We start from the raw sequence: 26,671 nt of genomic DNA on the forward strand, positions 1-26,671 counted from the left end.
CGTGAATGAAGCACACAAATTAGCTGCTATGATATCTAAGCCAACCAAAAAACACAAAAGTATTGGTAGATCTCTGAAGGAAAGGGTTAATAACCCCTTTTGGACATTGTAAGTTTGAAGTGAAAAGACAGCAATAGGCAGAAAACACTGAAGAGGCTCCAAGAAGCTTTGGCACTAGCAGGCCTCTGGTTTGGAAAAACAACAGATAAGGAAGAAAGGAGGCAAGTCAACAGGCCCAAATGGTCAGACTGTTGAGGTAGTTAGAAAAGACAGAACACATCGGAGACACACAAGGCCTTGAAAGGGTCTACACCCAGATAATCGGGGCCTACACATTCCAGTCGTCCATAAAAACAAGTGAGATAATTGCACTTGGTTTTAACATCACGGAGAAGCTGAATACAAATGGACAACTGTCCATCATGGAGGCCTGTTAACTATTGAGGCCTTGCAACTTGGCGGGGGGGGGGGGGGTGCGGGTGGGGAGGAGTGCGGGGAAGGGAGTTGACTGGACAAAATGGGACACTTCGCTAACTTTTAATCACGCCCCAACTAGCAAGACCCGTATAAAAATGGGACATTGTGGTAGGTCTGGCACTGCAGTCGACAAAAGCCTAACGAAGCTCCGCCTAAAGGAGGACGTCGCACCAGAAGAAGTCAAGTGCCACGTGAGAACCAATCACTCTGCTGCCTTGCTGTTGATTCCTTGGTTTAAAGGCCATATTTATTGCTTGATGCTGTCTTTATGCTTGTGTAAACTGTTTTAATGCTGTGTGCAATGTTAAATCATTAAAGGTAACTTTGACTGATTAACAGAGTAGTCTGACTTTGGCTAGCTGCTCTCCAGGTCCTCGAATCCCTGGACTACATCTCTGACATCATTGCTCACAGGCCATTCTGAGTGCATTGTGATGTTTAGCTGCTAAGATGGAGCTATGTTTAACCTGCCTTATCATTTGAGGCCACTACTCAGCTATTCTCTAGTAGAATAGGAAAATCCAGGTAATTGTAGTTGCAAGAAAATAATTTTGAAATAAAATAAATCCAATTTTTCCAACAGTATTTTAAGAAATGAAAGGAGCTGGGGTTGGATTTCAGGATTTGGAAGACACATTTGATCTGTCTTGAGGCTGTAAGTGTGTGGTGTTAACTCTATATGCACTGTCACCTCCTTGGAATCACCTCTCTCGCCATTGACTGAATGCTTCTACCATCTTATCCTCAACTGCCATATATAACAGCAGAATGGGAGTTATCGTTGAAGCAGGGAGCCACCTTTTGTCTCTCTGCAGACATCGTGGAGAGCACCAGCACTCGGGAGCATCAATGACGAAGTTAGATCTAACTGTGAAATGGCCCCCTTAAATACACCGGCTGCAAACACGCCATCAGAGCAGCTCATTAGACCTGCACCTTGTGATCAGGGCGGGTAACACGCACGGCGGGCTTAACTAGCCCAATTTACAGAAAATTGTGTCAGCAGACCGGCTGGATCTGGGAGCGGGACCAGAACCCGCCAACTAACATTCCCGACGCCAACCCGCTTCCAATCGTAAAATTCAGCCCAAAGTGTGTTCACCCAAGTTTTTCAAAAAGACAGATAAAAAGTGGTCAAAATGCTAATGATCTATGCTTTAATATTATTTCCTCAAAGACTGCATACAACAAGCAGTTTGTTAGCCTGTCCTGGCAATCGATAAACATCTCACACCAATTGTGTTGGAGATCTCTGGTTCTGCTCAGCAGGTGAGCATGTGCTCACAGGCTCTCCCCTCAAGTTGTGGACACAGGGAGATAAGGAAAACAGACACATGCAGTGGTCTGGTTTTCAAACAGAAGGAGAATGCAGGAGGCCAATTAGAAGTCAATGGGGCAGAAATGTAGTTGTATTTCACCTAATTTCAGGGCTAAATTGGTGTTTCACATACCAATTTTGCGGTGGGACGCCCCACACTGGAAGTGCGCAAGAAATGCCATGTTGAGATGTTGCCTGCGGCTAAAGTTCACCTCCTCTTTAAGAGGAGCATGATGCCTTTAAATTGCATCAGGAACACCCGATAATTGTGTCTCCGATTAGTGAGCTGCCAATGAACAGTGCGACTAGTGCTGGCAGTCCATCTATTTAATGATGATGAGGGCACCTGACCAATTTTACTTTAGACGCACGTTGTCCGAGCAGTGCGGATGAGAAGCTTCAAGGGCTTTCCGCTTCTCAGATGCAGCTTTGGAGGCCAGCAGAAGGAGGGCTGTCCTTGTCCCACCAAGCGGTAGGAAGGTATCCCAATGAGCTTCTCATGTGACACAGCGGGTCAGCACCAGCAGCATTGTGGACCTGGCTGCAATGAAAGAACAAGTTTATTAACTTGACCAGGGTTGCCAAGGTAAGACTGCTAACTCCCATCTCTCATCATTCTCTGCATGACCCGACAGTACCTGTAGCCTCAGTACTCACAAGTATGCTTGGTCTCAAATCTCACCTGAGAAAGTGCAGCTGCTTTCAGCTGTCTCTGCTTATCCTTGTCCTTCTCTTCCCTTTCAGGTGAAGCAAATGTAGAGCGCTGAGAGGCTGAGGATTTGGAAGAGGGCAGTACTCATGATGCAGTGCCACTTGACCTTACCTCAGCAAGCATTGGTTCAGAGGCTGGCACTATGCATACTTTAGAGAATAGGCTCGAGGGGTCTGCACTGGGAGACTCACCAAGCACTAGTGTGCAGGAGCAAGGGCAGTGGGGTGGGATGGGACGGCTGAGGAAGCAGCTTGCCAGAGCTTACATCCTAGCTCTGCTGCAGAGGGCACAGATGAAAACTTCAAGGGTACAGCATACATTAAAAGACTGATTTCTATATACCTGAACCTTTTAAGTGCACTGGGCAGTCTGCCAGCCTTGACTCAGTGGTAGCACTCTTGTCTTTGAGTTAGAAGGTCATGGGTTCAAGTCCCACTCCAGAGACTTGAGCACGCAATCTAGGTTGGTACTTCTGTGCCGTATTGAGGGAGTGCTGCACCGTCGGAGGTGCCATCTTTTGGGTGAAAGGTTAAACCGAAGCCCTATCTGCCCTTTCAGGTGGATGTAAAAGATCTCACAAAAGTATTCAAAGAAGAGCAGGGGAGTTCTCTCTGTGTTCTGACCAACCTTTATTCCTCAACTAGCATCTAAAACAGGTAAACTGGTCATTTATTTCATTGCTTTTTGTGGGAGTTTGCTGTGTGCAAATTGACAGTCATGTTTCCTACATTACAACTGTAACTACACTACAAAAAGTACTTCATTAGCTGTAAAACACTTTGGGGCATCCTGATGTCGTGAAAGGTACCATCTAAATTCAAGTTCTTTCTTTCTTTCATATAAATGCAAGTCTTTATTTTCTTTCTGCCAGTGAGCTTATGCACAATGGTACAGAGCATGATGGAGTCCAACTCCAGCTTCTGTGGCATTGAGACCATGCAATCAACCATGGAGTGAGTGGTCAGCTTTATGAAGACTGCAGTGGGGGGCCCACAATGGTGAAGCCTCTGATGAGAGCTCTAACAGCTTCGCTCAGAGTTCAGACTGTTGTCATCGTGGCTCTGAGGTCTAGCATCTCCTCATGCTTTCAATCCCTGAAGGAGAGCATGAATAGAGGCTTTCAGAGCACCAACATACACTCCTTCACTCTTTCCGCCCCCACCCCCACAGAGCAGTGGATATGTAGAGGCACAGCTCCATGACAGTAGCATTGGCTCCATGGAAGAGGCTCATGCCGTCCTCTCAGGATGACAGTATGCCTGCTCCCTGCAAATCTCTCACCCAGTACCTCTGTTGGTTCCACACACACAGCCAGCTGGCCCAGGCTGAAACATAGCAATCTGCAGCTGCGTCCTCAACAGCCAGAGCTGCTCAAGGTCGCAACCACAGCCACCTCAAGTGTCCTCAGTGGATGATCAGCAGCTTTTCATCTCGGAGGCTCCTGCAACAGGGGAACCACTTCATAGGAGCATTAGAATATTTAAATGAGCACAGAGGCCAGATACTAAGGGATTGCCATAGGGTGATTTCAGTTCAACATTAAGAGAAGGGAAATTTGTTAAATCCAGAATGTGAAGCAAAGAGGGTTTTCGTTGCATTGATGTTGGTCTTCATTATCTTAGTTATGCAAGAGGAATATCTGTGAGGTAGTGGTGTTGGAGAGCATTCAGAAGTTGGGTGGAAGGAGTAGGTAAGATTGTAGATGGGACTGTTGACTGCTAATGTCACATCCAAGCTGATGTGGGGAAGTGTAGCATGTTCATTATTTTTGTATTACGCAAAAGAAAATTATACAGATTGAATTAAGTGAGTCCGATCAAAACTGTTGCTTTGTATGTTCACTTGCTGTGCAACAAAGCAGATAAACAATTTGTATTTGCCGTTTCATGAAAGTGAAAAATCTGCATATGAACCAATGAGGTAGAAGAAATTTGAATTGAGGGAGACAAATTTGAATGAGCAAATAAGCTGTGTGAGATGAGGGGAATGAGAGACAGAGATATATAGAGATAGAGATATCTATAATCTAGCCCAAGCAAGAGAGATGTCTGTATCAATTGATCCTATGAGTAATATTAAAATCAAGAGAGAGAAAGGAAAAGAAAGATAAAGATAAAAATGAAGAGATAAAAAAAATGCCATTCTCGCAAAAATCACTGGAAAAGCAAGTCAAACTGCTTTTAGTGACCATTCTCGTTTCACTACCCCCATGACTGTATGCTCCTAAAAATTAAAATTTATACCATAAACGCATAAAAAATAACTCATGGTTAAGGAAATATAAAAGAAAAATCTAAGTTTACATATAAACTTGGCTCCAAAAACTTTCTTGCCCATTTCATAACCACAATGCACCCTTCGAACATCCTAGATTTGGAACCCAACCTCCTTCCCCTCCATACTTCACCATCGCCAGCTAGCTTATTCCATATGTTTGGACGCTGCTGCAACAGCCAATATCAAGTAACAAAATGCACATCTCTTGCTATAAGCAACTACAGTTCCTGGGAATCATCTGACAGCCAGAGGTCCAGCACATGCACAAGAGAATGCAATTCGTTCCTGCTTGCTGAGATATTAAACACATGCTGGGCATGGGATAATATTTTCATCCTTTTTTATCAGCTGATGTTTACAAGAAAATAAAACGTTTCTCTTTGCCAGCAAAGCCTACTGAGAACTCATAATATTTTAGCAATACCAGATGAGATTTTTTTTTAAATAAAGATTTTTGTGCAGCTTGCCTGTTTCAAGGTACACTGGCAAAAAAACCTTGCAACTCTAGTTTAACTGGTGTAAATGCCAAGTAACTTTCTTAAAGCTATTTTACATAGCACCATTACAAACGTGAAATTAAGTTTTGGAATTTTTTTTGTGCCACATTATTTATATCTATTCCTCTGAAGCAGGTATTCAGAAGTGTGAAAATCAGTTGTACATTATAATATGCTATGGTCCCTCAAATATTGAACTGGACAAATGAAATAACCTCGAAACTCCCAACAGTCCTCCAAGATAATGTCCAGACACAATCGCCCCTAGTACTATTTAAAACAATATAGAACAGCCAATACATGCTTATGAATTCCATGCAGAAAAGTAGGAAGGAAAGTCTATCATGCATGATGGATGTGAGATAGTCAAATCACAGGACAATTTTTTTTTGTGGCTAAATTAACATTCTGGAAATAAAGGGGGGTAATTTTAACCTAAAAAACGGGTGGTCTTGGAGAGTGGGGGTGGTTAAATTGTTAAAAATCGGAATCCTGACCTGAACCAGCCCCACTTCTGGTTTTAACGGACACGGGAAGGGAAGGGGCAGCCAACCCACTCCCAGGAGGCGGGACGTCAGTGTAAATACCATAATAATGGAAGTTGGAAGCTTCTTTTTTAACCTCTACAGGAAACTCTCGATTTACCGGCACCTAAATAACTAGAAATCTCTGTTAACCGGCAAAATTCAGGTGTAGGTTCAGCTAAGTTTTACTTCATATTACTGGCCTGTTCCTGGATCTTGTGGCCGGGTTCCTGCACCTGTTGCTAAGCAACAGGGACGCTTGGATCTTGTGGCCGGGTTCCTGCACCTGTTGCTAAGCAACAGGGAAGCCTGGATTTGTTGCTGTGTACGGCGCTCTCGTACCTTTTACTATACCTCTCCGTAATCCGGACTTTTTGATAAACTGGCACCACGCCGGTCCCGTTGGTGCCGGATAAAAAAAGAGTTTCCTGTATTTTGTTTTTAACTGCATATGGACGGGTTTTACACAGTAAGTGAAACCCGGCAATTACAGCAAGGTGGGGGCTGTTCGATCCAGGAGATAAATTGACCCTTAGTGTTAGGGGGATTAAATACGTGGGGTTACGGGGATAGGGTGGGATATGTGTTGGTGTAGGGGTTACAGGGATCGGGTGGGATATGTGTCGGTGCAGGCTCGATGGGCCGAAATGGCCTCTATCTGCACTGTGGGGTTTCTGTGATTTCTGTGATGATAAGTTCCTTTATACCTACCTCCTGGATCCAGGGTTCCTACCTAAACCGCCTCCCCCCCACCCCCTGCCAAATGAGGCCTCTGATCACCCCTCCCCACCCCCCCCAGCAATGATGCTGAGGCCAGCCACATTCCTCTGGTGGCCGGCCACGATCTTCCCTTCACCCTCCCAATCATCTGGCCCCGATCCCCTCCCCTGATAAAGTACAGTTTACAGCATTTTGGAGGAAATGTATATATACTGGACAAAACTTTCCTAGTATATTTTGTGATATGGGTTTTAATACCAAATTTCAGTGAGGATGCAGGGAGGATGAGCAACCTGGCCACAGCACCGTGGTACAGGGGGCCATTCAAGTGGAGGGAGTAAAAAGAAATGTTGTAGTGGTAGGGGATAGTATCATTAGGGGGATAGATAGGGTTCTCTGCAGTCAAGAGCGGGAGTCCTGAAGGCTGTGTTGTCTGCCCGGTGCCAGGGTTAAGGACATCTCTTCTGGGCTGGAAAGAAACTTGGAGTGGGAGGGGGAGGATCCAGTTGTCGTGGTCCATGTTGGTACAAACGACGTAGATAGGACAAGGAAGACGGTTCTGTTAAAGGAGTATGAGCAGCTAGGGGTCAAATTAAAAAACAGAACCTCAAGGGTAATAATCTCTGGGTTATTACCTGAGCCACGAGCGAATTTGGCTAGGATAAATAAAATTAAAGAGTTAAATGCGTGGCTCAAAGGCTGGTGTGGGAGAAATGGGTTTTGCTTCTTGGGACACTGGCACCAGTACTGGGACAGGAGGGAGCTGTTCCGTTGGGACGGACTCCACTTGGCCAGTGCTGGGACTAGAGTCCTGGCGAATCATATAACTAGGGCTGTAGAGAGGGCTTTAAACTAATTAGTGGGGGGGAGGTTTCTAGAGAGCAAATAATAGAAATGACAACAGAGAAGGTCATAGACTTAGGTAGCAGTGGGGGAATTAAAAAACAGAACGTGTCAGGAAGGGACAGAAGGTATGGAGTAAAAAGTAAAGTACTAAAAAGGGAAAAAACAGGAACTAAGTGTTACAAAACATATTTGAAAGTTCTTTATCTGAATGCACGTAGCATTCGTAACAAAATGAATGAGTTAACGGCACAAATAACGACATATGGGTATGATCTTGTGGCCATTACAGAAACATGGCTGCAGGGTGACCACGACTGGGAATTAAACATACCAGGTTATTTAACAATCAGGAAGGACAGGCAGGAAGGGAGAGGAGGTGGGGTGGCTATGTTAATAAAGGAAGGAATCACTATAATACAGAGAAATGATATTGGGTCAAAGGAGCAGGATAGTGAAACAGTTTGGGTGGAGATAAGGAATAATAAGGGAAAAAAAACACTAGTGGGTGTAGTCTATAGGCCTCCGAACAGTTGCAACTCTGTTGGACGGAGTATTAATCAGGAAATAGTTGAGGCTTGTAATAAGGGAACAGCTATAATTATGGGGGATTTTAATTATCATATTAACTGGACAAATCAACTTGGGTAGAGCAGCCTTGAGGATGAGTTCATTGAGTGTATTAGGGATGGGTTTCTTGAGCAGTATGTAACTGAACCGACCAGGGGGCAAGCAACCTTAGATTTGGTCCTGTGTAACGAGACAGGATTAATTAAAAATGTCCTAGTAAAGGATCCCCTTGGAATGAGTGACCATAACATGGTTGAATTCCAAATTCAATTAGAGGGTGAGAAGGTTGGATCTCAAACAAGCGTGCTAAGCTTGAATAAAGGAGACTATGAAGGTATGAGAGCGGAATTGATTAGAGTGGACTGGGAAAATAGATTAAAGGGTAAGACGGTACATGATCAGTGGTGTACATTTAAGGAGTTATTTTACAACTTCCAAAAAATATATATTCCACTGAGGAAAAAAGGGTGTAAAAGAAAAGATAGCCATCCGTGGCTAAGTAAAGTAATTAAGGATAGTATCCGACTAAAAACAAGGGCATATAAGGTAGCCAAATCTAGTGGGAGGATGGAAGATTGGGAAGTCTTTAAAAGACAGCAAAAAATAACTAAAAGTTGATTAAGAAAGGGAAGATAGATTATGAAAGTAAATTAGCAAAAAATATAAAAACAGACAGCAAAAGTTTCTATAGTTATATAAAAAGAAAAAGGGTGGCTAAAGTAAATGTTGGTCCCTTAGAGGATGAGACCGGGAAATTAATGGTGGGAAACATGGAGATGGCAAAAACACTGAACAATTATTTTGTATCAGACTTTACAGTAGAGGACACTAAGAATATCCCAACACTGGACAAACAGGGGGCTCTAGGGGGGGGGAGGAACTAAATACGATTAAAATCACTAAGGAAGTGGTACTTGGTAAAATAATGGGACTCAAGGCGGATAAGTCCCCTGGACCTGATGGCTTGCATCCTAGGGTCTTGAGGGAAGTGGCGGTAGGGATTGTGGATGCATTGGTAATAATTTTCCAAAACTCCCTGGACTCAGCAAAGGTCCCGGCAGATTGGAAAACTGCTAATGTAACACCCTTATTTAAAAAGGGTAGTAGGCAGGAGGCTGGAAACTATAGACCTGTTAGCCTAACATCTGTGGTTGGTAAAATGTTAGAGTCCATTATTAAGGAGACAGTAACGGGACATTTGGATAAACATAATTTAATAGGACAAACTCAGCATGGTTTCATGAAGGGGAAGTCGTGTTTGACAAATTTACTTGAGTTCTTTGAGGAAGTAACATACAGGGTGGATAAAGGGGAACCAGTGGACGTAGTGTATTTAGACTTCCAAAAGGCATTTGACAAGGTGCCACACAAAAGATTATTGCTCAAGATAAAAAAATCACAGGATTGGGGGTAATATTCTGGCGTGAGTGGAGGATTGGCTCTCTAACAGAAAGCAGAGAGTTGGGATAGATGGTTAATTCTCAGATTGGCAACCAGTAACTAGTGGTGTTCCGCAGGGGTCAGTGCTGGGTCCCCAACTCTTTACAATCTATATTAACGATTTGGAGGAGGGGACCGAGTGTAACATATCAAAGTTTGCAGATGATACAAAGATGGGACGGAAAGTAGTGAGTGAGGAGGACATAAAAAACCTGCAAAGGGACATAGACAGGCTAAGTAAGTGGGCAGAGATTTGGCAGATGGAATACAATACTGGAAAGTGTGAGGTTATGCACTTTGGCAGGAAAAATCATAGAGCAAGTTATTATCTTAATGGCAAAGTACTGGAAAGTACTGTAGTACAAAGGGATCTGGGGGTCCTGGTGCACGAAACTCAAAAAGTTAGTATGCAGGTGCAGCAAGTGATCAAGAAGGCCAATGGAATGTTGGCTTTTATTGCTAGGGGGATGGAATATAAAAACAGGGAGGTATTGCTGCAGTTGTACAAGGTATTGGTGAGACCGCACCTGGAATACTGCATACAGTTTTGGTGTCCATACTTAAGAAAAGACATACTTGCTCTCGAGTCAGTACAAAGAAGGTTCATTCGGTTAATCCCGGGGATGAGGGGGTGGTCATATGAGGAGAGGTTGAGTAGATTGGGACTCTACTCATTGGAGTTCAGAAGAATGAGAGGCGATCTTATTGAAACATATAAGATTGTGAAGGGGCTTGATCGGGTGGATGCGGTGAGGATGTTCCCAATGAAGGGTGAAACTAGAACTAGGGGGCATAATCTTAAAATAAGGGGCTGCTCTTTCAAAACTGAGATGAGGAGAAACTTCTTCACTCAGAGGGTGGTAGGTTTGTGGAATTTGCTGCCCCAGAAAGCTGTGGAAGCTACATCATTAAATAAATTGAAAACAGAAATAGATAGTTTCCTTGAGATAAAGGGAATTAAGGGTTACGGGGAGCGGGCAGGAAATTGGACATGAGTCTAGGTTCGGAATGGTCATGGCCCTGTGGGTAGTGGAGTGGGCCCAGGGGCCGTGTAGCCTGGTTCTGCTCCTACTGTGTTCTAATTCTGTGTTAGATTTCAGGAGATGGTTTTATTCCTGTTCCTGGCTGGGGTGGAGATCGCCTTTACAGAAGGTAAGTACTGTAGAAACTATAGGGACAGAGTGATCTCCTGGAAGAATTTCGATCGCCTAGATGGGTCGGAGAGGAATTTCCCAGATTTTTTTCTCCCAAATTGGCCATGGGTCTTTTAAACTGGTTTTTCGCCTCTCCTGGGAGATCACATGGGTTCGGGTGGATGCAGAGTGATAGAAGATTTGAGGTTAGGATCAGATCAGCCATGATCTTATTGAATGGTGGAGCAGGCTCGAGGGGCCGATTGGCCTACTCCTGCTCCTATTTCTTATGTTCTTATGAAACATCAGAACAAGACCTATAAGCTGTAAAATTAAGTACTATAGGTGCTACTGTATCTAGCTAATAAAATTATCGATCCTTTATCTAAGAACTGGAGTATTAAATGAAATACGCAATTGTAACCAGGTAACCATGAAAAAGTAAATGTGTGATGTTCATTATTTAGGTGAGTTCTGGAAATAAACTGAATGAATACAATTCCTTTCTTCCTTACACTAATACTTGGAATACTCTGGTCAAAGATCATTACAGAGTTTTCCTTCATTTAAAGCTAAACCCAAGCATTGTCTCCTATAGAGACTTAAGACATCTGTGTTCTTAGATTTTGTTATCTGCGGGTTGTATTGGTTTATCACTGGCACAGCATAGTTCCAGACCCCATCTCAACCATTTTGCCGAGAACCTATTTTGAAATGTACATTATTTCTGCAGGCATTTTCATGTTCAAAATATTCGATTCACAACTGAAAGAATCCAGACCATCAGTGATGTGAGTGAGGCAGAAAAATATTGTTTATTTGTCTTTTCCCTCACACCTCACTCATTTTTCTGAAAGTTTTTATGTGGAGTCTTGCCCCACTGAGGGTGCAGCTTTAAATCTGGTGTACAATGAAATAATTTTAAAACAAATAAATTCAGTAGTGGAGTGATACGGTTGTTCTCTCCCTCCCACTGCTGCACATACTAGCAAAACAGGGAGTAGGCAGCAAGCATTATCTCACAGTGTAAAATATCTTCTACAATTAAAAAGTTCAGCAGAAAATGCTAAAATAAAGGCTACTTATTATCTACCTGGTTAGTTAATACCATTGGGTGAAATTCCTCCAATTGCCATTTTTAAAAAGTTGTTAACCCATTAAAATAATGAAGTTGGCTAAAATAGGGAACAAAGAAATTTTACCCAAATTCATTAACCAATGGTTTTTCAAGAGCAAGAGCATCAAATATAGCGATGAGAGGAGGGGTTTAAAGAAGAAACAGACCAGAAAAGGAGACATTCAAGCACTGGCGGCAGTGCAGAGAACAGGTACGAGGCTGATCGCCAGTGTTAGGGGTCTGAGTTCTGAGGAAAGACTGAAGAAACCTAGTTTCTCAACCTTGAACGGAAACATCTGAGAGGTGATTTTGTAGAGGTATACAAGAGAGTTAAAAAAGCGCAATATTATTTTAAAATAAATTGAGAGTGTGTAGGACAAGGGGACACTAGTAAAAGATAAAATTAAGACTGATACCAGAAAGTTCTTCTTTATAGAGTAATTAATACGTATGGACTTCCAGACAGAATAGTGGAGGCAAAAACCCTAGAATCATTTAAGAAACAATTAGATGCAATTGATGGGGAAAGGGGATATTGAATATTTTTGGATGAATGAATTAAGAATGGCTAAATGGTCTTTCTCATCTGTTATTACTATGTGAATCTCTACCATAACCTCTACAGGACGATGATAATGACCAGTTTAAGAAATGACACATTTACACACATTTCTTCTGTTCTCAGTTGTATAATCATGTGATGAGTTGTACTGCCCACCATGCTGCCTTATATGAAGTTCCTGGTACTCACTCTATTCCTAGTGAGGGTTCAAATCCAGCTGCCTCTTTTCTCCCCATCTCCCAAGGAGGTTAGTCACCAATTGTTCATCAGGCAAATAGCAAGCACCCATCATGCCGCTTACGAGGAGTTCCCGATATTTGTTAGGCAGACAGCCCCTGAATTCATCCACTTCTGATCTCCATGAAATTCATCCTTCATGAGTTTCCCTATCCATATCCTTGGCCGCTCCCACAATCTAATCATGGCTTCCACAGTCCAATTTCTGACAATGCTATTTGTTCATTTCCTCATCTCTTACCATTCACACTCCTTCAAACTCTAATTCACCAACTACCCATGGAAGAAAGTCTTCACCTGAAACCTTAAAACCTCAGCCTCACTTTCAAACTGGTCCTCCATTCTGTATGAGCCGTGCGCCACTGGCAATTTCTTTAAACCCCTCCTCTCATCGTTATATTTGATGTTCTTGAAAAACCATCACTGTCTGCCACTCTCTTCCACCTCTGCAACCTGGCCTTCACCTCATCTCCACCGCTACAGAAACCATTACCCACGCTTTTGTCACTTTCCAATTCAAGTTGACTTGCAGGCCTCAGACATCCTCCATAAAGTTCAACTGGTTCAAACTTAGTTGGCCATAACCTGCCCTGCACCAAGTTCGAACTCATCACTTCTGTCCTCGCTGATCTACACTGGCTCTCTGTCCCCCAAAACATTGAAGTTAAAATCCTTATCCTTGTCTTCAAGTCCATCCCTTGCGTTACCCCAACCTCTCGACAACCACGTCGAGCCTTACACCTCCAGGCCTTTTGCAAATCTCCCCCTGCCTTTCAACTCACCACGGAGGGCAGAGCCATCAATCACCTTGACCGTACTCTCTGGAATTCCCTTCCTAAACTCTACTGCCTCACCACTTCTCAGAGGCAATTTGATTGAGGTCTATATAATAAAGGGGCGAGTTTCTGCGCCCGCTGACAAATTATTTCAATTTGATCGGTTAGGGATGACGAGGGGTCATGTGCATAAATTACACAAGGGAAGAAATAGGTTAGATGTTAGGCGGTTATTCTTCTCACAAAGAGTAGTAGACCTGTGGAACAGGGTGCCGGCTTGTGCTGTGGGTGCTGATACATTGTGCACCCTCCAGAGAGAGCTGCACCAGTGCCAAGAGGTAGGTACCAATTAATATAGGTCATGGTTAATGAGATCTCCTGGACTAGTTTTGATTGCCTAGAGGAATCAGGGAGGAATTGGCCTTGGGTTTTTGATATGGTTTTACATTTCTCCCAGGAGACTACACAGCACCTAGCGGATAGCAAATCCCTTGAATTGATGCACAAGGCATCACAACTGTATGGGACAAGCTAGATGGGCCAGCTGATCTTTTCCTGTCCAATATTTTTATATGTTTGCATTAAAAACCTTTCCAAAATCCATTTTTTTGACTAAGCTTATCTTGCGGTCAACCCAGATCCTCCTCATCCACCACCAATTTGTATTATATAGTGCTTTTAATTTAGAAGAAGATCCCGAGCTGCTTTACAGAGGCAAAAGGAAACACAGTGGAGAGGTTAAGGTGGCGAAGGAGGGATAACAAATGGCAGTCACATTGATAGAGGATGTAATTCGTGATGTCCAACCATCTTCAGCTGTTTCATCAATGACCTTCCCTCCATCATAAGGTCAGAAGTGGGGATGTTCGCTGCCATTCGCAACTCCTCAGATAATGAAGCAGTCCATGCCCGCATGCAGCAAGACCTGGACGACATTCAGGCTTGGCCTGATAAGTGGCAGGTAACATTCGCACCAAACAAGTGCCAGGCAATGACTATCTCCAACAAGCGAGAGTCTAACCACCACCCCTTGACATTCAACGGCATTACCATCGCCAAATCCCCCACCATCAACATCCTGGGGGTCACCATTGACCAGAAGCTTAACTGGACCAGCCAGATAAATACTGTGGCTCCATGGCTGCAGTGTGTACCATCTACAAGATGCACTGCAGCAACTCGCCAAGGCTTCTTCGGCAGCACCTCCCAAATCCGCGACCTCTAACCACCTAGAAGGACAACAGCAGCAGGCGCATGGGAACACCACCACCTCCAAGTTCCCCTCCAAGTCACACACCATCCTGACTTAGAAGTATATCGCCGATCCTTCATTGTCGCTGGGTCAAAATCCTAGAATTCCCTACCTAACAGCACTGTGGGAGTACTTTCAGCATACGGACTGCAGCGGTTCAAGAAGGGGGCTCACCACCACCTTCTTAAGGGCAACTCAGGATGGGCAATAAATGCTGGTCTTGCCAGTGATGCCCACATCCCATGAACGAATAAAAAAATGTTGGCCGAGGTGGTTTCTGTGCAGTGAACAAGGTGAAAGCTGGACTGAAGGGATTTAAATAGAGAGTTTTGAGATAGATGGGCACATAACTGGGAGGCGATGACATGTTCAAACACCTTAGAGTGGAAAAGGAAATTAGGGATGATATAGTTGAAGGAGACAGGTAGGCTGAGGGTGAACAGCTGGAAACCTACTAATGCTCTTTTTGCTGGTAAGCTGCTCTGTTTTTTGTTGGTTAAACTCCCGCACAACTTTAGGATCTGTAAACCTAGATACTTAACAATCTGTCCCAAAAGCTCTCTGGACTTACTAAAGGGGATGTGCACTCCATATTGGGCAAAAATAAATAAATGTGTGGTTTGTTAGCAGCTTGGTTTGGAAACTCTTCATCATGGTGTTGGTTTCTGTGTGTGCTAGACACACAGCTAATGAAAAAAAGCACCATGTGGAACTTGGAAAAGAAGTGAACTATTTCATCTTTTAGATGGTCAGGTGAATCTTTATGATCTTAGTAAAACATGCAAAACTCAATTCACTGCTAGAATTATATATATCTGTGAGCCAATTACACTAATTGCTATTGGGAAGTCTTAACCATTACACCCTCTGGCTCAAGGACTGAAGGACATCAGCTAAGTGTAGGAGAAAAATAAAAGCACAGGAGATGATCATAGAATCGTTATATTTCTGCACCTCATTCTCATAAAAATAGTAAAAACTTAAAATTATGATTACTTATAGAAATAATATAGGTATGAAGGGTGATTTTCAAGCTAAATACTTGATGAGGTTGAAGGGCCCCATCTTGAAATATGCTTAAAACTACAGTGCAGTAATCATTATGATGTCTTTAAGCAATATACTGTGTTAAGTCACACATTTAACTTTACCTGTTTTGATGGCTGTGCGGATTTCATATCTATTTTGAAGTCGAAAAAAAGGAAAATTAATGCATTATAATACAAGAACCAGTAAGAACGAAGTAATTAAACAATTTATTTCAAGTCTATAAGTTATGATTCTAAGTCAATTTAGACCCTGATAAAATTACTCTCATCTTAATTCCCTACCTCAGTTTTCAAAGATATTGCCCTGTATAACTGCTGTAGAACATCATCATACTTCACTCATTGTTACTAAGAACGTGTCATAATAGGCTATTTGTGTTGCTAAGGAAACCTGACTGGCCATTTTTTGTTGCTAACTTAATGATACAGCACCATCCCTTAATCTGTTTCAACTGCTGAGTTGACCTGATCATAACATTAAAAAAAGTATAATTTTGATAATATGAGGTTATAGACTTCTTCTGTACTTTATATATTTTTTTTAATTCCAAGATAATACTGGTTACAGTAAGCTTTATAACTAACTGTACAGAATTGTCACAATTAAATATATTTGAAGCTTTAAAAATTTCAGTGGTTATGTTTATTGTATTGAGATATACTATTGGTAAATTAACTTAACCATTTAGTTGTAAAACTAAAATTCAACAGAGTTAATCCTCATTATTTTAACTCGCTTCGAAACTCTTATTATAACTATCTTTTTCTGGGATCCTGTCAGAAATTCCACTGAAGGAATAGCCCAAATCTTAATTAGAAGAATCCATGATTGGAGAAATATTTAATTTCTCCCTCCCTTCCCCCCCCCGCAAAAAGCAAGTGCATACATACATATTTTTAAGAAACATTTTAGAATATATAAAAATTATATTCAGGGAATTGGATAAGTATCTGAAGGAAAAGCAATTGCAGGGTTACGGCGAAAGGGCAGGGGAGTGGGACTAGGTGAAGTGCTCTTGCAGAGAGCCGGCACAGGTTCGAGGACCAAATGGCCTCCTCCTGTGCTGTAACCATTCTATGATTCTATAATTAGGATTCACCAGTTACATTAGAACTCAGCAATAATGTTTTTGGCGCAGATTTATTCCTCAAATGCACTGCTGAGTTGACTTTATGGGATATGCTAGAGAAAGGAATACATTAAATATATTCAAGAAGGAGTTGGATATATTTCTTAAGGCTAAAGGGATCAAGGGGTATGGGGAGAAAGCAGGGACCGGGTACTGAATTTGGATGATCAGCCATGATCGCATTGAATGGCGGAGCAGGCTCGAGGGGCCGAAAAAATATGTTCACTACAGAACGTGATTGAGTTAAGACGTTTCTTCTCAAACTAAATAGAACAGGTTGGCTATAAAGTACTGATGGTGCTTGTTGCATATTTCATTTATACTTCATATATCTGATTCTCGTTGTACCATTTTCTTATAATTGTCTCTGATAATTGAGTACTAAAACGTCTAACAAGCACAGGAAGCTACCTTTAGTGACTATGCGCCCGATTTTAACACAGCGTGCCTGGCAGAGACTGGGCAGGGAGGCACTTAACCCCTCTGATCCTGCTGCCTTCCTGCCGTGTCCCGACGTTAACCTGCTCTTTTGGGGATGGCAGCGGGGTCCTTTCTAAATATATCGATCCAGGCCCGATGACGTCATCGGGACCCGATTTGCAATGTTTTTTCGATAAGGTCCCGCATAAGAGATTAGCATGTAAAATTAAGGCACATGGGATTGGGGGCAAGGTATTGACTTGGATAGAGAACTGGTTGGCAGACAGAAAGCAAAGAGTTGGAATAAACGGGTCTTTTTCCGAGTGGCAGGCAGTGACTAGTGGGGTACTGCAATGATCCCAGCTTGGACCCCAGCTATTCAAAATATATATTAATGATCTGGACGAGGGAACTAGATGTAATATCTCCAAGTTTGCAGACGACACAAAGCTGGGTGGGCGTGTGCTGTGAGGAGGATGCCGAGAAACTCCAGTATGATTTGGACAGGTTGGGTGATTGGGCAGAAGCATGGCAGATGCAATATAACGTGGATAAATGCGAGGTTATCCACTTTGGTCTCAAAAACAGGAAGGCAGATTATTATCTAAATGGCAATAGATTGGGAGAAGGGGAAGTGCAACGAGACCTGGGCGTCCTTGTGCACCAGTTGCTGAAAGTAAGCATGCAGGTGCAGCAGGCGGTTAAGAAGGCAAATGGTATGTTGGCCTTCGTAGCGAGAGGGTTTGAGTACAGGAACAAGGATGTCTTGCTGCAGTTGTACAGGGCCTTGGTGAGGCCACACCTTGAGTATTGTGTGCAGTTTTGGTCGCCTTATCTGAGGAAGGATGTTCTTGCCATGGAAGGAGTGCAGCGAAGATTCACCAGGCTGATACCTGGGATGGCAGGAATGACGTATGAGGAGAGATTGGGTCGATTGGGCTTGTACTCGCTGGAGTTTAGAAGAATGAGAGGGGATCTCATCGAAACTTATAAAATTCTAACAGGACTAGACAGACTAGATGCAGGAAGGATGTTCCCGATGGCAGGGGAGTCCAGAACCAGGGGTCACAGTCTAAGGATAAGGGGTACGCCATTTAGGACAGAGATGAGGAGGAATTTCTTCACCCAGAGAGTGGTGAACCTGTGGAATTCTCTGCCAAAGAAGGCAGTAGAGGCCAATTCATTAAATATATTCAAGAAGGAGTTGGATATATTTCTTAAGGCTAAAGGGATCAAGGGATATGGGGAGAAGGCAGGGACAGGGTACTGAATTTGGATGATCAGCCATGATCTCATTGAATGGCGGAGCAGGCTCGAGGGGCCGAATGGCCCACTCCTGCTCCTATCTTCTATGTTTCTATGTTAGTTGGAGGCCTGAGCAGGGGAGCAGTAATGGCAGGCCATGCATGTCGGGAGCTGGATCGTGGGCCAGAAGAGGCTCAGCAAGGTAAGTAATGAAATTTAATTTTAGGTTTCCAGCTGAGCCAGGAGGAGCGGGCCTCCCTTGCCCCGTGTGCTCCATGCCCCACCCAACCCATTGTGCCCAGAGTCCCCCTCACCACTTGCCTAGGTCCCCGGCTGTGTCCCATTTTCTTCACAGCATTGCTTTCAATGGTACTGCTGCCTTTACTGATGGAGATCCACTAATAGGGGTGCCTTTCACTGATGCCTCTGGAGGCACCAGTGCCCTTGACAATAAGAGAAGCATTACCACCAGAGGCAGTAAGCTGCTATTTTTACTTGCCTAAAGCGCTGACCATCTCAACCAATCATTGGAGGCTGAAAGTGATTTTTCACTTACTCTGTATATACTTTCTCCAGGCCCTGGAGAAATACTGCAGCTAGAAACAAAGTCACGAAGTGCGACTTTCAAACAATCGTGCATGCTCAAGTTGTGTTTCTGAATATTGTTCTGAGGCTGTGAGATCTTCCCCGCATATAAACAAGGCAGATTTTATGACATTGGGGCCCTAGAGCAATGTTGCAAGCTCTGTAATATAATATAAATATTCAAGTCAAAAATTCCCTGTTTAATAATTTGGCATAATTTATACAGGAACTAGCTAAAGTGCCCGGCGGTGCCGAGGGGTTTTTGAGGGCATGTTGTTGTTGGAAGAGAGCGCGCGACTTGGGGGGGGGGGGGGAAGAGCGAGCGCGCGCGCGACTTGGGGGGGGGGGGGGAAGAGCGCGCGCGCGACTGGGGGGGGGAAGAGCGCGCGCGCGACTGGGGGGGAAGAGCGCGCGCGCGACTGGGGGGGAAGAGCGCGCGCGACTGGGGGGGAAGAGCGCGCGCGACTGGGGGGGAAGAGCGCGCGCGACTGGGGGGGAAGAGCGCGCGCGACTGGGGGGGAAGAGCGCGCGCGACTGGGGGGGAAGAGCGCGCGCGACTGGGGGGGAAGAGCGCGCGCGACTGGGGGGGAAGAGCGCGCGCGACTGGGGGGGAAGAGCGCGCGCGACTGGGGGGGAAGAGCGCGCGCGACTGGGGGGGAAGAGCGCGCGCGACTGGGGGGGAAGAGCGCGCGCGACTGGGGGGGAAGAGCGCGCGCGACTGGGGGGGAAGAGCGCGCGCGACTGGGGGGGGAAGAGCGCGCGCGACTGGGGGGGAAGAGCGCGCGCGACTGGGGGGGAAGAGCGCGCGCGACTGGGGGGAAGAGCGCGCGCGACTGGGGGGAAGAGAGCGCGCGACTGGGGGGAAGAGAGCGCGCGACGGGGGGAAGAGAGCGCGCGACTGGGGGGAAGAGAGCGCGCGACTGGGGGGAAGAGAGCGCGCGACTGGGGGGAAGAGAGCGCGCGACTGGGGGGGAAGAGAGCGCGCGACTGGGGGGAAGAGAGCGCGCGACTGGGGGGGGAAGAGCGCGCGACTGGGGGGAAGAGAGCGCGCGACTGGGGGGAAGAGAGCGCGCGACTGGGGGGAAGAGAGCGCGCGACTGGGGGGGAAGAGAGCGCGCGACTGGGGGGAAGAGCGCGCGCGACTGGGGGGGGAAGAGCGCGCGCGACTGGGGGGGAAGAGCGCGCGCGACTGGGGGGGAAGAGCGCGCGCGACTGGGGGGGGAAGAGCGCGCGCGACTGGGGGGGAAGAGCGCGCGCGACTGGGGGGGAAGAGCGCGCGCGACTGGGGGGGAAGAGCGCGCGCGACTGGGGGGGAAGAGCGCGCGCGACTGGGGGGGAAGAGCGCGCGCGACTGGGGGGGAAGAGCGCGCGCGACTGGGGGGGAAGAGCGCGCGCGACTGGGGGGGAAGAGCGCGCGCGACTGGGGGGGAAGAGCGCGCGCGACTGGGGGGGAAGAGCGCGCGCGACTGGGGGGGAAGAGCGCGCGCGACTGGGGGGGAAGAGCGCGCGCGACTGGGGGGGAAGAGCGCGCGCGACTGGGGGGGAAGAGCGCGCGCGACTGGGGGGGAAGAGCGCGCGCGACTGGGGGGGAAGAGCGCGCGCGACTGGGGGGGAAGAGCGCGCGCGACTGGGGGGGAAGAGCGCGCGCGACTGGGGGGGAAGAGCGCGCGCGACTGGGGGGGAAGAGCGCGCGCGACTGGGGGGGAAGAGCGCGCGCGACTGGGGGGGAAGAGCGCGCGCGACTGGGGGGGAAGAGCGCGCGCGACTGGGGGGGAAGAGCGCGCGCGACTGGGGGGGAAGAGCGCGCGCGACTGGGGGGGAAGAGCGCGCGCGACTGGGGGGGAAGAGCGCGCGCGACTGGGGGGGAAGAGCGCGCGCGACTGGGGGGGAAGAGCGCGCGCGACTGGGGGGGAAGAGCGCGCGCGACTGGGGGGGAAGAGCGCGCGCGACTGGGGGGGAAGAGCGCGCGCGACTGGGGGGGAAGAGCGCGCGCGACTGGGGGGGAAGAGCGCGCGCGACTGGGGGGGAAGAGCGCGCGCGACTGGGGGGGAAGAGCGCGCGCGACTGGGGGGGAAGAGCGCGCGCGACTGGGGGGGAAGAGCGCGCGCGACTGGGGGGGAAGAGCGCGCGCGACTGGGGGGGAAGAGCGCGCGCGACTGGGGGGGAAGAGCGCGCGCGACTGGGGGGGAAGAGCGCGCGCGACTGGGGGGGAAGAGCGCGCGCGACTGGGGGGGAAGAGCGCGCGCGACTGGGGGGGGAAGAGCGCGCGCGACTGGGGGGGAAGAGCGCGCGCGACTGGGGGGGAAGAGCGCGCGCGACTGGGGGGGAAGAGCGCGCGCGACTGGGGGGGAAGAGAGCGCGCGCGACTGGGGGGGAAGAGAGCGCGCGCGACTGGGGGGGAAGAGAGCGCGCGCGACTGGGGGGGAAGAGAGCGCGCGCGACTGGGGGGGAAGAGAGCGCGCGCGACTGGGGGGGAAGAGCGCGCGCGACTGGGGGGTAGAGAGCGCGCGACTGGGGGGTAGAGAGCGCGCGACTGGGGGGAAGAGAGCGCGCGACTGGGGGGAAGAGAGCGCGCGACTGGGGGGAAGAGAGCGCGCGACTGGGTGGAAGAGAGCGCGCGACTGGGTGGAAGAGAGCGCGCGACTGGGTGGAAGAGAGCGCGCGACTGGGGGGAAGAGAGCGCGCGACTGGGGGGAAGAGAGCGCGCGACTGGGGGGAAGAGAGCGCGCGACTGGGGGGAAGAGAGCGCGCGACTGGGGGGAAGAGAGCGCGCGACTGGGGGGAAGAGAGCGCGCGACTGGGGGGAAGAGAGCGCGCGACTGGGGGGAAGAGAGCGCGCGACTGGGGGGAAGAGAGCGCGCGACTGGGGGGGAAGAGAGCGCGCGACTGGGGGGAAGAGAGCGCGCGACTGGGGGGAAGAGAGCGCGCGACTGGGGGGAAGAGAGCGCGCGACTGGGGGGAAGAGAGCGCGCGACTGGGGGGAAGAGAGCGCGCGACTGGGGGGAAGAGAGCGCGCGACTGGGGGGAAGAGAGCGCGCGACTGGGGGGAAGAGAGCGCGCGACTGGGGGGAAGAGAGCGCGCGACTGGGGGGAAGAGAGCGCGCGACTGGGGGGAAGAGAGCGCGCGACTGGGGGGAAGAGAGCGCGCGACTGGGGGGAAGAGAGCGCGCGACTGGGGGGAAGAGAGCGCGCGACTGGGGGGAAGAGAGCGCGCGACTGGGGGGGAAGAGAGCGCGCGACGGGGGGGAAGAGAGCGCGCGACTGGGGGGAAGAGAGCGCGCGACTGGGGGGAAGAGAGCGCGCGACTGGGGGGAAGAGAGCGCGCGACTGGGGGGAAGAGAGCGCGCGACTGGGGGGAAGAGAGCGCGCGACTGGGGGGAAGAGAGCGCGCGACTGGGGGGAAGAGAGCGCGCGACTGGGGGGAAGAGAGCGCGCGACTGGGGGGAAGAGAGCGCGCGACTGGGGGGAAGAGAGCGCGCGACTGGGGGGAAGAGAGCGCGCGACTGGGGGGAAGAGAGCGCGCGACTGGGGGGAAGAGAGCGCGCGACTGGGGGGAAGAGAGCGCGCGACTGGGGGGAAGAGAGCGCGCGACTGGGGGGAAGAGAGCGCGCGACTGGGGGGAAGAGAGCGCGCGACTGTCCAGATCAACAGTCCCAAATGCTTTGTTACCTCCCAGGTGCTCGATGAATTTTGGAGAATAAGATGCAAGCTAAATGAGGTGCCAACCTGGTGGGTGAAGCTACAACACAGGTTACATACATGCTAAACAGCAGAAGCAGCATGCTATAGAGAGAACTAAGTGATCCCACAACCAACGGATCAGTCCTCTGCAGTTCTGCCACATCTAGTTGCAAATGGTGGTGGGCAATTAAGCAACTAACAGGATTTGGAGGCTCCATGAAAATCCACATCCTCAACGATGGCAAAGCTCAGCACATGAATGCAAAAGACAAGACTGAAATGTTCGCATCGTCAGCCAAGTGCCGAGTGGACGATCCATCTTGACCTCATCCTAAGGTCCCCACCATCACAGATGCCAGTCTTCAGCCAGTTCGATTCACTCCACGTGAAGAAACAGCTGAGTGCACTGGGCAAAGTAAAGGCTACAGATTCAGACAACATCCCTGCTGCAGTGCTGAAGACCTGTGTTCCAGAACTATCCATGCATCTAGCCAAGCTGCAGTCCAGAAACTCATCTAGGCCATGGCTACTAGAGCAGGTTAGATGCCTGGCATTCTGTGGCGAGTGACTCACCTCCCGACTCCGCAAAGCCTCGCCACCACCTACAAGACACAAGTCAGGAGTGTGATGGAATATACTCCACTTGCCTGGATGGGTGTAGATGCAACAAACAAGCAACTCGACACCATCGAGGACAAAGCAGTCCGCTTGATCGGCACTCCATCCACTACCTTAAATACTACCACCAGCACACCACGGCTGCAGTGTGTACTATCTACAAGATGCACTGCAGCAACTCACCAAGGCTTCTTCGGCAGCACCTCCCAAACCTGCCACTTCCACCACTTAGAAGGACAAGGGCAGCAGGTGCATGGGAACACGGTTACCTCCAAGTCACACACCATCCTGACTCAGACATATAGAACAGTTCCATCATCGTCGATGGGCCAAAATGCTGGACAGTAGTGTAGCAGTACCTTCACCACATGGACTGCAACTACAGATGGGCAACAAATGCCAACCTAGTCAGTGACACCCACATCCTGAGAATGAATTTTGAAAAAATAATCGAGAGAGATACAGGAGAAGTTTTTTCCTCTGTCGACAGAGGTAAAGAACATTTAGAGAGAGTTTTACTTCCAAGGGTTAGTTTAAGAGTACTGATCTAGTTTCTTTACTGCATCATTAGGCATACTCAAAGGAAGTGATTAACAGCAAAATAAAGAAAGAGATCGGGCAGAAGGAGCCCATGCATAATTAATCACAAGACCACACAGTACTAGCAATAAAGAAATAGAAGACCAGAACACCTCACTCATTGTTGAGACTCATTTCTAAAATCAATGATAATCAATAGGTAGAATTGGACAGGACCATCAATTGCTTCCACAGCTGCTAGCAGGGAAGTTGACAAGATGAAAAATCCAAAATATCAAATGATTGCTTTTAAAACATACAGGTATAAAAGTATGAGTAATTTCAAAGGATGTCTATGGATGCAGGGTACATTGAAATTTTCAAGACTGAGATTGATAGATTTTTGTTAGGTAAAAGTATCAAGAGATATGGAACAAAGGTAGGTAAATGGAGTTAAGGTGTAAATCAGCCATGATCTAACCGACAATGGCAGAACAGGCTAGGACGCTGACTGGCCTACTTCTGTTCCTAGAAATACAGTGACTGCAAAGTTCAAAATGCAACTGGCAAATACAGGAACTGTCCTTTTTGACTTGTGTGCTTGAAATATTTGCTAAGGCCTTACATTTCTCATTTTCTAAGTATAGTTAGTATTGTGAAAAAGAACAGGACAGTGTATATTCTCATACTTATCCTCTATTTAGTGGAGCCACCAGAGGGCAGCAAAAGACAGTCTTAAATGTGTTCTATAAATCATCACACAACATTTCCACTCATTACCAACGTTCCCTTTAAGCTGCATGGCCGCGCAGCCGGCTCGTCGGCTTTTAAGTACAAAAAACGCGCATGCACAGGTTTTTGAATGGGCCGTGCAGCCCATAAAAAAAAATTGAAGGGAACATTGCTCGTAACCCCTTTTAAATTTTCAGAAAGAAAATGGGGGAGAAATTCGGTTGGTTGCGCCACCGATTAACGCCTAAAGAGGCAGAGAAGTGGGGCGTTAGCCAATTTCCGGGCGGGCGCAAGGCGCCTCACCCCATATTGAGCATGCATTTAGCTCCGGCGCTAAATCTTAGCGCCCGCTCATGGGCGCAGGCTGATTATGATGTAATTTGAGTGTGCAACGCCTTTTGGGCGCCCCGGACTGGAAATTCAGTGGCGCCCCCCTCTGTAGCGCCTGGCGCTAATAATGACAGCTTACCTGGACCTTACCAAGTCGCTCTCGGGCTGGAGGAGCGTTATTTAAAGGGGAATGGTGTGGTTTAAAAGCGACAGCCATTTTTGGTGCACAACTTCCTCGAGAGCTACAAAGAGTTGCTGAGCTGCACACCGAGAGCCATTTGACCACTGAGCCAGCGCAGGCAGACGATCTTCAGCCTTCTGACCATCACCTTGCTGTTGGTGAGCCTTGACAACAGGGAACCTTCCTGTGGGCACTTATTATGGGGGCTGCATTGGAGGGGAACGTCCTGCTGCTGAATCATCTGGAAAGGGCACTGAGACGCTGGGAGAGGGGGGCGGGCATGGCCAGACGGAGGAGGGCCAACAGACGTCGCCACAGCAGACCTTACGCCGGCAGGGTTTTCCGACAGCAGTTTCCCTACATGAACATGCCGGAGGAGCAGTGTGTCAGAAGGCTGCGATTTAGAAAGGAGGCGGTGACTGAGCTGTGCCAGCTGCTTCAGCCAGATCTGCAGCCTCAGATAAGGTGCAGGACATCTCTGTCGGTGGCTGAGAAGATGCCTGCTGGCCTGAACTTCTACGCGAGCGGCTCTTCTCAGGCTGCGCGTCAGAGGCTGATCAGAAGTAGCTTCTAGGCCCCTCTCATGGAATGCTTGCTGCCATTCCAAGAACAGGAATGGAACCGGTCTGATACCCCCAAGCCTGTGAAGGGCAAGATGCATGTAAATAGAAGGCATGGCCATTGTAAATGAAGAAAGTGTTTCATTACGCAAAATGTGGTTCCTTCAAACATGAGAAAGCTATGGCAACAGAAAGCAAAACTAATACACTGACACATAACTGGCTCACACACCCGGGAGACTGTCCAAAACATAAATCACATTCCGACCATCTTCCTTGGCCTCGATTCCACTGCGCCAACCAAAGCATCCAATGCCCCATCAATGAGGCATTCCGCCCTCTGCCTCACCCTTTCCATTTCTTGCTAGGCTGGTGCGCCACAGGTAGGCTCCCACCGCTTTGAAGGCCTACAAGGCAGTGAGTGTGTCTGGTGATGCCAATTGACCTGCCCCTTGAAGAGCTGGCCGGCGCCACTGTGTCTCGGAAAGTGATTATTGAAAGCACCTGTGCTGCGCCCCGCCGCCGCTAAATTGGGTTGCGCCCCCGGGTTAGTGCCTTAAGAGCCTCGTGCAGCGCCTGATTTAGCGCCGCAACGACCCAATATCATGCCATGTGGCGCTAAATCGCAACTGGCGCTAGGCTTTGCGCTTCGCCAGAACTAGCGCCCCAAACAGGGCTATACCTAATTTCTCCCCCAGTATTTCTAATAGTTTTACAATACGAGGAGGCTTCTTTTGTTTGAGAAATATGGATTTTGTAGTTATAAAAGTGAGAATCACCTGCATTTCACGTCTCCTTTAAAAAAAAGATAATGGGGTAGAAATTCGGGCGTGCCCAGGGTACATTCCCTGCGCCTGAATGAGGCCCGAGACGCCCCCGGTATTGGAGGTTGGAATAGGGGGGTGCATGGGATATAGGAGTCCGGGGGTAGGGATATCAGAGGCTGGGGGAGATTGGCGGTGGGGGGGGGGGGGGGGGGAGGTGGTGGGAGGGGTGGTGGTGGGAATCGGAACCCAAGGGTCGTGAGATCAGAGGCCGGGGTGAGGGGTGAAATACAGCAGCCCACGTTCTTTAAATGTGGACTCAGAAGGAGTCGTCTTGCTTCTCCCATTCCTCCCGGCTCCACATTGAGCAAAGTAAATTTCAAAAACTTACCTCTTTGGTAG

General features: G+C 48.2%; 1 protein-coding gene across 1 annotated transcript in view; it reads right to left on the reverse strand.

The window, feature by feature from the left end:
* The window catches only part of rai14 (retinoic acid induced 14), a 227,263-nt gene that overhangs the window by 74,084 nt on the left and 126,508 nt on the right, over positions 1 to 26,671 (reverse strand). Inside the window, exons 10-11 of the mRNA XM_085966328.1 lie at positions 15,607 to 15,635; positions 2,773 to 2,806 (exon numbers count right to left, since the gene is read on the reverse strand). Of these exons, the coding sequence (XP_085822454.1) occupies positions 2,773 to 2,806; positions 15,607 to 15,635 (63 nt within the window). The remainder of the gene's footprint in view (positions 1 to 2,772; positions 2,807 to 15,606; positions 15,636 to 26,671) is intronic.

The sequence above is a fragment of the Somniosus microcephalus genome, chromosome 2, assembly GCF_052327205.1.
Source record: "Somniosus microcephalus isolate GS21.2 chromosome 2, FLI_Smic_1.0, whole genome shotgun sequence".
Classification (NCBI taxonomy): Eukaryota; Metazoa; Chordata; class Chondrichthyes; order Squaliformes; family Somniosidae; genus Somniosus; species Somniosus microcephalus.